This window comes from Cetorhinus maximus, chromosome 28 (genome assembly GCF_964194155.1).
Source record: "Cetorhinus maximus chromosome 28, sCetMax3.hap1.1, whole genome shotgun sequence".
Lineage (NCBI taxonomy): Eukaryota > Metazoa > Chordata > Chondrichthyes > Lamniformes > Cetorhinidae > Cetorhinus > Cetorhinus maximus.
The window spans coordinates 5,365,689-5,378,030 of record NC_135906.1 but is presented as its reverse complement, the minus strand read 5'-3'; the positions used below and the strand labels follow the sequence as shown (position 1 = coordinate 5,378,030).

Sequence of the window (12,342 nt, the reverse complement as noted above, 5' to 3'; positions counted from 1 at the left end):
CTTAATGGGTAATTACAGAATGGAAGGGTTCTGGGTTGGCATACTGAAGCCAATAGCAATAACCCTTTCTCTGGATACTGATGCTGTAGCTGTCCTCAGTGGCTCTAAGCTAAGGAGGGGAAAATGGCCAGGTCTTCTCCTTAAAGCTGTCCAGTAACCTCTGCTGGAGTTGCTCAATGTGGTTGATTTGCTCGGTGTTTGGGCTTCTGTGTAGAGTAGTTACTTGGGCAAAGGGCTGCAGGGTTTCGCTGCACAGGAAACATTAGCCCAGTGCCTTTTCAGGTGGTAGAAGGGAAATTGGATAAGAGGGGGAAGAAATGAAAGAAATGTCTCTTCTTTTCAGGAGCTTATTCGGAAAGGAATTCCGCACCATTTCTGGGGGATTGTCTGGCAGTTACTATGCAATGCGACTGACATGCCGGTGAAAAATCAGTATTCAGAGTTGCTAAAGATGACCTCTCCCTGTGAGAAGTTGATCCGGAGAGACATTGCTCGCACGTACCCAGAGCATGAATTCTTTAAAGGACAAGACAGTCTCGGACAAGAGGTGCTGTTCAATGTCATGAAGGTGAGAGATGAGACTTAACTCCAACCCAGTTATGATTTCCTCATCCCTTTGCTGAAGACTTGTTTACTCCAACCTTGATTATTCCTATTCTCCTCTGGCTGGCCTCTCAGTTTTAGCCCCCTGTAAACTTAAGCTCATCTAAAGCTCTGCCCATATCTGAATTCACATCAAGTCTCATTCATCCATCACCCCAGTGGTCACCGACTTAAATCGTCTCATGGGTCCAGCAGCACCCCAAATTTAAAATTCTCATCTTATGTTCCAACCCCTTAATGGCCTCGCTCCTCCCTATCTCCATATCCTCCTCCAGCCCCAACAACCCTTTGAGAGCTGTGCACTCCTTCAATTCAGGCTCTTGTCCATCCTCCACTTCCTCCATCTCACAACTGTTGTCTGTGTCTTCAGTTGTCTTGGCCCTAAGCTCTGGAATTCCCTCCCTAAACCCCTCTGGTTCTCCGATCTCTCCTGGGTTTACTATATAGATGCAAGCTTTTGAAGGCAAGTTGCTGGGTTATGGAAACATTTTGTTGGGGAGTCCAGTGTCTTGTAAATTATTCATGTTGGATTGATTGAATTTCTAAAAGTACACCTCACAACGAGCAGGCATGCACACCCTGGAGCCTGTTTCCAGGTACAGCAGCTGCTTGGCCTGGATGTTGAGTGAAGCTTCACTTTGTGACCTTTGTAACTTCCCCAATTACAACATTTTGGCCAAAAAGGATGTGTGGTTTAGATTTGCTCTATAAATTCACCAAGAGAATCTCTCCCGTGGTGAAACAGTAATAGAGTAAATGGGAGCAGAAGTTGTGAAGGGACATTGATTGATTAAGGAAGTGGGGAAAATCTGTGGCAGATGGAGTTCAGTGTGGGGTGGGTGCGAGGTCACCCACTTTGGACCTGAAAAAGTTAAATCGGATTATTTACTAAAGGCGAGAAACTGGGAACTGTGGAGGATTATTTCCTCTGGTGGGGGACTCTGGAACAAGGGCCCACAACTTTAAGATTAGAGTTGGGCCACTAGGAGTGATATAAAACAGTGCTGGAAATACTCAGCAGGTCAGGTAGCATCTGTGGAGGGAGAAACAGGTAACATTTTAGATTGATGACCTTTCACAAGAACTGGCTCAGAAAGGCCATCAACCTGAAATATTAACTTGATTTCTCTCTCCACAGATGCTGCCGGACCTGCTGAGCATTTTCTGTTCATAATTCAGATTTCCAGCATCTGCAGCATTTTGCATTCAGGGGTGATATCAGGAAGGCCTTGTTCACACACAATGGTGGAAATCTGGAACATTCTCCCCCAAAAAGCTGTTGAGGCCACTGTGGCTTTTCAGAACTGAGATTGATAGATTTTTGTCAGGTAAGGTTCATGTTTGGAACAAAGGTGGATAAATGAAGTTAAGACATAGATCCGATTAGAACCACATCAGTCCTAATTCAGACAGGTCTGCAATTTCTCAGGATATCCTACTTTTTAAAAAAAGTCACAAGACTTTGCATTCCTCAATTCGATCCCAACCTGAAATAACGGATACTGGAAAGTGAACTACATTTCCCAACACTGAAGAGGCCATCACTGACACCCCCTCAATGTTGTCTTGCCTCTGTGTGCAAGGAACATCTACTTTTCTGTTAGATAGCTCCCTAAAGGCTGCTCTAAAATGGTAACTTATCATATGGGGACTCATGCTTACACCGTGGGCTACAAAGGGTTATGTGCTATGCCACGGCATGTAAATGAATTTCTAATTATATTAAGATGCACTGATGAAGGGCATTGTTTAATTAAGTACTTAGAACACTTATAAAGAGAGACTGCTGGGACACTTGGTTGGTTGTGTAAGGGGGATGAAAGTATCCCTACGGAGTCTCACTTGGGTTCGGAGCTGTACTCCAGACATAACAGGAATGAGTGACAATGCCAAGTAACGTGTTAAAACAACAATTTTATTGAATAGTGAATGATTATTGAATAATGAAAATTAAGATAATGATAGTGATATAACAATTATAATTGATTTAAAAAAAAAGTAAAAATAAAGATAACTTTATTGAAAGGAGAAAGCACTTTATATATTAAAAGGAAGAAAGGCAACTCTAATAATACTATATTACAAGCATATATATTATTTATATATTATATATATTTATTATTTTACAAATGTTAACCTCAAACTGGTCTGCTTACAACAACTCCCCAGAATGGATAACTGCAAATTAGTCTGTCCCACGACAGGAACCTAATTCGGTAAAATTCCCTTTGGTTCATACATCTCAAAGTCTCCAAATAACCTCACAGTGGATGGGTACTGCAGTCAGTCACTCTGTTCCTGGCCATTCCCCCAGCAGCCTCCAGTGGTTGACTATCCCACTCTGGCTGCAGCACTGAATCCTGGAAGCAGCGTCCCTTTTAAGCCAGATTTCTTGCTCCACTCCAGTCTTTCGCGACCTTGTTCAGATCTTCTCAAAACAGGCCTGGTAAACACATGTCCTTATCAATTCTCCTCACAGGCACTGCAGGCTCTCAACAAATTTGCCTATTCAAGTTGTTTACACATCCTTTGAACTGCCATCAGTCAGGCTGCATGTCCATCAATCAAACTTCATCTCCTGATTCCACACCATAGTTGACCGCCCCATGTAAGCCTAATCATTGTCCTGGTTGTAGTTCAAGGATCATCGAATACAGTAAGTAAAGGGACTTCTGATGAATAAAAAAATAACTTTTTCCCCATTAGATTACTAAAATAACAGAGTCGTAAACCAAACAAGAGCTGTGGATGGCCCAACATGGAAAACAAGGTCTTGGGAAAACACGTCCCTACTGATTTGTGCTTTGATTAACTAATCAATAATAATCACAGCTAGGTTTAGATCAATGTCTCCAAAGTAAGATTCAATACAAAATAACTTTAAATATTCAACCTAGACTTAAAATCAAGAGCAAAGCAGAAATAAAATGCAAAAATACAAAATTGCAACAATTAGTGGCTGCTGTCCTCAGGCCTACAGTAGATAGGAAGCAGACGGATGGAATGCTGCATTCTGTAAATAAACCTATTATCAAGAAAAGTATTAGTGTCTAGCCTCGTACTTCTTCAAGTGGCTTGGGATTGGAATAATACAGCACATCTTTAAATTATCGACTCAGTGCTGGGAAATGGAATGATGGATACGGGGAAGTGAATTCGATGTTGGGATCTCATTGAGGGCTGCAATGTCATTTCAAATTAAACAAATTTCACCCTTAGAGTAAACACTAGACAAACAAGACTAGAGTCATTTAATTTGCAGCAGAGAAAGCAGCTGTTCACCAATTCTTGAACTTGAGCCGTTCAAGCCATAATTCATTTCACTTTTACTTCCCCGTGTACTTTTATACTCGATTTGAATTACATCGACAACACCAAATAGAGAAGTTAGCACTGAAAGAAGTCGAATTCAATGAATTTGAATCAAAAGCAGTAAATTTAAGCTTAAAAGCTGGTGTGTGTAACTCTTACCTGTGCACCCTCACGGGTTGACGGTATTCCAGAAAATATACAATGGTTAATGTACCCAAGGAACTCAGTGTACCAAGGGATGGCCTTTTCCCTAGATTCTGTCACGTGTGACTGAGCAGCCTGACTGACATGTTACATACTGCGACAATGGGCTATGGGCAATGGAGGTATGTCTGACTCATTATCACTTTATTATTAGCACACGGATAATAGTCACATTGACAATTGTCAAGGAATAACCCATGGAGGGTTTTGCATCGTCATAACCTGCAAGGTGAAAACTTAACATTTACTAAGCTGTACTCTTAAGATCCATTATAGTGCAATCTCGTTCATGTATACCAGGTAGTGCAAATAATTGAACAAGACCTTGGATAGGTTGGTTCTATAGGCCCTTGTTAGTTTGACAGACAGAGCTTCCAATATTCCCATTATTGTTAAGCAGCAATATAACTGTCTATTAACCATCACTGTGCTGCTGAGTCACCATGTGGTGTAAGTATCTGAATTTTCTCCCAGGTTTGAGACTGCATTCAGTTGCTTTGTTACAGGCATACTCTCTAGTTGACCGTGAAGTTGGATATTGCCAAGGAAGTGCATTCATTGTGGGGCTGCTCCTCATGCAGGTTAGTGTGAATAATTTCTCCAGTGATGTACCAGGGTCAGCAATTCCTGCTGAACATTGTAATGGTATGGCGCTTGTGTCTAAGTATCTTAGTGTAAGGTCTCGACCCTTTCCCTGGTGTTTCAAGGATCAGCTTTGTTAGAGCAATCTTTTATTTCAGATATTTGATCCATATGGATTTCAGCAAAGCCTTTGACAAGGTCCCACATGGGAGACTTATAAAGAAGGCAAATGTGCATGGGATACAGGGTAATTTGATAAGGTGGATTCAAAATTGGCTTAGTTGCAGGAGACAGAGTGTGATGAGAGAAGGATGCTTTAGTGACTGGAAGCCAGTGTCCAGTGGCGTACCACAGGGATCTGTGCTCACCCTATTATTTGTCATTTATATAAATGACATAGATGACTATGTGGGAGGTAGGATTAGTAGGTTTGCGGATAACACAAAGATTGGCCGGGTGGTTAACGGTGAGGTTGAGTGTCTTGGGCTACAGGAAGATACAGATGGGATGGTCAAATGGGCAGGTAAGTGGCAGATGGAATTTAACCCTGAAAAGTGTGAGGTGATACACTTTGGAAGGAGTAATTTGACAAGGAAGTATTCAATGAACGGCATGACACTAGGAAGTTCTGAGGAACAAAGGGACCTTGCCGTGTGTGTCCATAGATCTCTGAAGGCAGAGGGGCATGTTAGTGGGGTGGTGAAAAAGGTATAGGGGACACCTGCCTTTATCAATTGAGGCATAGATTACAAAAGTAAGGAGGTCATGTTGGAGTTGTATAGAACCTTGGTGAGGCCACAGCTGGAGTGCTGTGTGCAGTTCTGGTCGCCACATTATAGGAAGGATGTGATTTCACTGGAGGGGGTACAGAGGTGATTCACCAGGATGTTGCCTGGGATGAAACATTTAAGTTATGAAGAGAGGTTGGATAGACTTGGGTTGTTTTCGTTGGAACAGAGAAGACTGAGGGGTGACCTGATCGAGGTGTATAAGATTATGAGAGGCATGGACAGGGTGGATAGGGAGCAGCTGTTCCCCTTAGTTGAAGGGTCAGTTACGAGGGGACATAAGTTCAAGGTGAGGGGCAGGAGGTTTGGGGGGATGTGAGGAAAAATTTTTTACCCAGAGGGTGGTGACGGTCTGGAATGCACTGCCTGGGAGGGTGGTGGAGGTGGGTTGCCTCACATCCTTTAAAAAGTACCTGGATGAGCACTTGGCATGTCATAACATTCATGGCTATGGGCCAAGTGCTGGTAAATGCGATTAGGTAGAAAGGTCAGGTGTTTCTCATGTGTTGGTGCAGACTCGATGGGCCGAAGGGTCTTTTCTGCTCTGTGATTCACATAACCAGGTGTTCTGCACACAGGATGGAACTTGCTTTGTGCAGTATTAACCCAGTGAACAGGCCTTGACTGATGCTCCTGTATGAAAGCAGTGTGTAGAGTGTGTAATCCATCTAGCCCATTGAGATTAAACAAACAATCAGAAACTTGCCAGGTAGTCAGCCTAATTTTAGGGCATTATTATTCACAGCAGGCATCCTGTGAAAGATGCTGCCTGAACTACACCATCATAAAACTGAAATGCTGTCAAAGAGTAGTCGAATATTTATTCATTGACATTGTCAGGATGTAACAACCAGTTTTATGTGGATCCTTTAAAAATCTGTGAGTGCTCCAGGTGTTTATTCTGTTAAATGTTATAGCAATCTTGTAGACCTAGTAATCCCATTTCAAATAGAGTAACAGAATAGCCTCAGGGGAAGAATTTAAAACCCACATTTTATTCTCGCCATAACTATTTCCCACAGCTCTTCCAAGGGATTGTGTAAAGAGCTGGAAGCTTCTTTTACACCTTCTGTATTTGCTTCTTTGACAATGAAATCTTCCTCAATAATCGCTGCTCTTTAGCCAATAGCCTTATGGTTTAATTTGAGCCTGTGCAGAAATGAAATTGTTTGCACGTTTTCCCGGTGCCTCGCCTGCAGCAAATTTCTCTTTCCTTTTATAGATGCCCGAGGAAGAAGCCTTTTGTGTGTTTGTGCGTTTGATGCAAGAATATCGATTGCGGGAGCTCTTCAAACCCAGTATGGCAGAGCTGGGACTCTGCATCTACCAGTTTGAGTACTTAATACAGGTAACCAGCTGATTCCTACAAAGCCAGGCGTTGCATTCGAGAGAATTGAGAGAGAAACACTTGGAGTAAACTGAGCAATCCTTGCTCACTCACAAAAGCTTGGAGGTATTTTTCAAATAGCATTTTAAAGGAGGAAAGCCAAGTTCAGAAGCAGCGAAGTGTAAAGAGGGAATTCCAGAACTTGGAGCTGAGGCAACTGAAGGTCTGGCCACCAACGGCAGAGCATTAAAATCAGGAACGCACAAGGGAATTAGATGAAGACAGATATCTGAGGGCTGTGGGGTTGGAAGACATTGCAGAGGTAGAGAGGGACGAGACCACGAAGGGTGAGAATTTTACAGTCAAGGTTCAGGTCAGCGAGGACAGGGGTGATAGGGAAACGGGACTTGGCGTGAGTTGAGAGGCAGGCAGCAGAATTTTAGATGACCTCAAGTTTACGGTGGGCGGAACGTGGGAGAGCAGCCAGGAGTGGGTTGGGATAGTCAATTCTAGAGTTAGTGAAGGCATCAATGAGGCTTTCCAAAGCAGATGAGCTGAGTTGGGGGTGAAGTCGGGCAATGTTGCAGAGGTGGAGATAGGTGGTCTTAGTGATGCAGGAATGAGAGGCTGGAAGTTCACTGCATGTGACACCAAAGCTGTGAACAAGACTGGCTTATTCTGAGACTGTTGCCAGGGTGAGGGATGGAGTTTGGAGCATGGACCAGAAACAATGGCTTCAGTCTTGCCAATGTTTAGTAGGAGGAAATAATGAATAATGAATGCCTGGAAGTGATTGCAAGCTATGTTAGAAATCTGAACTCCTAAATGAGATTAGATGTAAAATTACTGTAATGCGGTGCACCACAGAATGGATGTACGGGGCAATTGACTTCTGTTTTCTTCCTAACAAATTTATCCTTTCAAGCCCGCAGCAGGGTAGGATTACAAGACTGAATTGATAACTCCCAGTTATTTACAAGAGCCATAGAGTCAATTTATGGCACAGGAGGAGTTAATCTGGCCCATCTAGTCTATGCTGACTGTCCGTGGAGCACTCAGTCCCATTCCCCCGCTCTATTCCCCAAACCCTGCAAGTTTTTTTCCTTCAAATGCTCGTCCAATTTCCTTTTTGAAATAGTTCATTGTCCCTGTTTTAACCACACTTGTGAGCAGAGTTTTCTAGGTCATGACCACTCACTGTGTACAAAAGCTCTTCCTCTCGTTTCCCCGCATATCTTAGCCAAAACCTTAAACCTGTGCCCCCTAGTCCTTGCACTATCAGCTAATAAGGATCAGGTTTTTCTGACCTTAAGACACTTTTTATCCAATTAGACACTGACCCTCTTATTCCATGCATCACAATTTTGTTAACCAGTCTTTTATCTGGTACTTTTGTCAAAGGTTTTCTTAAAACCCATATAGCTGACAAACCATTGCATTCCCTTCATCAACCATCTCTGTTACTTCAAAGAATTCCGTTAGTTTGTCGAGCACAATCTGCCTTTTGCAAATCTGTGCTGGAACTTAATTAACCCAAACATCTCCAAGTGCCTTCAGTCACTAAAACCCTCCTCATAACTGATGTTGAATTGACTGGCCTGCAGTTGTCAGGACTGACCTTGCCTTTCTCCACTAAGGGTGTCACATTTGCCACACTCCAATTCTCTGGCACCTCACCCATATTAAGGGATGATTGGAAAATTATGGCAAGCCCTTTCTCTATCTCCACCTCCACTTCCTTTAGCAACCTGGGGTGCAAGCCGTCCAGATCAGATGACTTATCGACTCAAAATGTAGTCAGCCTATGCGATACCTCCTGTCTCTCAATTTTCACCCCATTCGTTACCTCTACCAATATTTTGTCAGCTTCCTCTTCTTTCATAAACACTAATGCAAAGTACTCATTAAGTATTCTAGCCTTACCCTGTGCCTCTGAGCATACATCACCCTTAGTGCCTTTCGGACCCACTCCATCTCCTACCCGGTGACTATTTATGTGCTACTGGAAGATTTTTGGGTTCCCTTTTACGTTGACTGCCATTCTGTTCTCATACTCTCTCTTTGTCAGTCATATTTTCCTCTTCACTTCCCCTTAACCTATTGTATTTGATCTGTTTCTTGCTTGAAGAATTCACTTGACATGCATCATACACCCTCCTTCCTTTTTTGTTTCTTCGTTTTCTCTATATCTCTTGTCTTCCAAGGAGCCTGGGTTTTGGTTCCTGTGCCTTTCCCTCCTGTTGGAATGTACAAAGTCTGTGCCTGAAGCATCTCTTGCTGAAAGATCACCCATCGTTCTGTTACAGTTCTTTCTGTCTTTCTTTGGTTCCATTTTGCCTTGGCTGAATCCCTTCTGATCCCATTGAAAATAGCCTCTTTCAATTTAGATGTTCTACCTTACATTGCTTCTTGGTCTTTTGCATTACTAGTCTAAATCTTACGATATGATGATCACTCTTGCTCAAGTGTTCCCCCAGAGACATTTAGTCCACTTGGCCTGCCTCGTTTCCCAGCACCAGATTTTTAAAAAAAAATTAATTCACGGGATGTGGGCTTCGCTAGCTGGGCCAGCATTTATTGCCTATCCCTAGTGGCCCTTGAGAAGGTGGTAGTGAGCTGCCTTCTTGAACTGCTGCAGTCCATGTGGTGTAGGTACACCCACAGTGCTGTTAGGGAGGGAGTTCCAGGATTTTGTCCCAGCGACAGTGAAGGAACGGCGATATATTTCCAAGTCAGGATAGTGAGTGACTTGGAGGGGAACTTCCAGGTGATGGTGTTCCCATCTATCTGCTGCCCTTGTCCTTCTAGACGGCAGTGATTGTGAGCTTGGAAGGTACTGTCTAAGGAGCCTTGGTGAATTCCTGCAGTGTATCTTGTAGATGGTACGCAGTGGCGCTACTGTGTGTCGTGGTGGACGGAGTGAATGTTTGTGGATATGGTGCCAATCAAGCAGGATGCTTTGTCCTGGATGGTGTCAAGCTTCTCGAGTGTTTTGCAGCTTGCACTCATCCAGGCAAGTGGGGAGTATTCCATCACACTCCTGACTTGTGCCCTGTGGATGGTGAACAGGCTTTGAGGAGTCATGAGGTGAGTTACTCACTGCAGGATTCCTAGCCTCTAACCTGCTCTTGTAGCCACAGTATTTATATGGCTAGAACAGTTCAGTTTCTGGTCAATGGTAACCCCCCCCAGGATGTTGAAATTGGGGGATTCAGTGATGGTAATGCCATTGAACATCAAGGGGCGATGGTTAGACTCTCTCTCGTTGGAGATGGTCATTTCCTGGCACTTGTGTGGCACAAATGTTACTTGCCACTTGTCAACCCAAGCCTGGATATTGTTCAGGTCTTGCTGCATTTGGACATGGAGTGCTTCAGTATCTGAGGAGTCACGAATGGTGCTGAACATTGTGCAATCTTCAGCGAATATCCCCACTTCTGATCTTATGATGGAAGGAAGATCATTGATAAAGTAGCTGAACATGGTTGGGCTGAGGACACTACCCTGAGGAACTCCTGCAGTGATGTCCTGGAGCTGAGATGATTGACCTCCAACAACCTCAACCATCTTCCTTTATGCTAGGTATGACTCCAACCAGTGGAGAGTTTTCCCCTGATTCCCACTGACTCGAGTTTTGCTAGTGCTCCTTGATGCCACACTCGGTCAAATGTGGCCTTGATGTCAAGGGCAGTCACTCTCACCTTACCTCGGGAGTTCAGCTCTTTTGTCCATGTTTGAACCAAGGCTGTAATGAGGTCAGGAGCTGAGTGGTGTCAGTGAGCAGGTTATTGTTAAACAAGTGCCGCTTGATTGCACTTTTGATGACCCCTTTCATTACTTTACTGATGATGGAGAGTAGACTGATGGGGCGATAATTGGCCGGGTTGGCTTTGTCCTGCTTTTTGTGTACAGGCCATACCTGGGCAATTTTCCACATAGCCGGTTAGATGCCGGTGTTGTAGCTGTACTGGAAAAGCTTGGCTAGGGGTGCGGCAAGTTCTGGAGCACACGTCTTCAGTACTATTGCTGAAATATTGTCAGGGCCCATTGTCTTTGCAGTATCCAGTGCCTTCAGCCATTTCTTGATATCATATGGAGTGATTCAAATTGGCTGAAGACTGGCATCTGTGATGCTGGGGACCTCTGGAGGAGGCCGAGATGGACCATCCACTCGGCAGTTCTGGCTGACGGCCACAAGCTTATCTTTTGCACTGGTGTGACTGAGCTCCCCCATCATTGAGGATGGGATATTTGTGGAGCTGCTGCCTCCAGTGAGTTGTTTAATTGTCCCCCATCATTCTGGTTGTGGCAGGCCTGCAGAGCTTAGATCTGTTGGTTATGGGATCATTTAGCTATCACTTGCTGCTTGGCATGCAGGTAGTCCTGTGTTATAGCTTCACCAGGTCAACACCTCATTTTTAGGTCTGCCTGTTGCTGCTCCTGGCATGCCCTCCTGCACTCTTCATTGAATGATGTTCTTGATGGCAATGGTAGAGTGGGGGATATGTCAAGCAATGAGGTTATGGATTGTGGTTGAAGTACAATTCTGTTGCTGCTGATAGCCCACAGCCTCTCATGGATGCCCAGCTAGATCTGTTCGAAACCTATCCCATTTAGCACAGTGACAGTGCCACACAACATGATGGAGATGGGACGTCGACTGTGCAGTAGTCACTCCTACCGACACTGTCATGGACAGATGCATCTGCGGCAGGCAGGTTGGTGAGGATGAGATCAAGTATGTTTTTCCCTCTTGTTGGTTCCTTCACCACCTGCAGAAGACGCAGTCTAGCACCCATGTCCTTTAAGGCTTGGTCAGCCACACTTGGTAATGGAAATTGAATTCCCCCACCCAGAGTACATTCTGGCCCATGCCGCCCTCAGTGCTTCCTCCAAGTGGTGTTCAACTAAGCTAAGGGAGGGCGATGATTAGTGAATCAGATGGGTTTGATGGTCATCGTTAGACATTTTTATTGAATCCCATATGCTGTGGCGGGATTCGAACCTGGGTCCCCAGAGCACTGACCTGGGTCTCCGGATTGTTAGTCCGACGACTATACCACTGCGCCATCGCCTCCCCTGCAACCATCCTGGTCAGGCCAAGAACATACTGGCCAAGGAAGTTCTCCTGTTCACATGTCAGAAATTCCTTCCCCTCTTTACCCTTTACTCCAGCATTATCCCAGTTGATATTTGGGTAATTGAAGCTCCCTAGTATCACTACACGATAGTTCATGTATATCTCTGTGATTTCCCTGCAGATTTATCCTCTATCTCTCTCTCTTTTTGGGCGCCTTCAGAATAGCCCCAGTAGCGTGATCTGTACCCTTGTTGCTTCTCAACTTGAATCAAATCGGTTCTGCCCTTGCCCTGTGAAGGATATCCTTTCTTTCTAATTCTACAATGTCTTCCATAATCAGTACTGCCACTCCACCTCCCTTGTTTTCCTTCCCTGTCTTTCCTGAGCATTTTATATCCATGTATATTGAGTGCCCAGTCCTCAGCATTTTTGAGCCATGTTTCTCT

General features: G+C 44.2%; 1 protein-coding gene across 1 annotated transcript in view; it reads left to right on the top strand.

Annotated features, from left to right (window-relative positions):
• The first annotated feature begins 383 nt into the window (after positions 1–383).
• LOC144668989 (EVI5-like protein) overlaps positions 384–12,342 on the top strand; it is a 96,623-nt gene continuing 84,664 nt past the window's right edge. Inside the window, exons 1-3 of the mRNA XM_078531525.1 lie at positions 384–568; positions 4,626–4,700; positions 6,712–6,837. Coding sequence (XP_078387651.1) covers positions 416–568; positions 4,626–4,700; positions 6,712–6,837 — 354 coding nt within the window. The 5' untranslated portion in view covers positions 384–415. The remainder of the gene's footprint in view (positions 569–4,625; positions 4,701–6,711; positions 6,838–12,342) is intronic.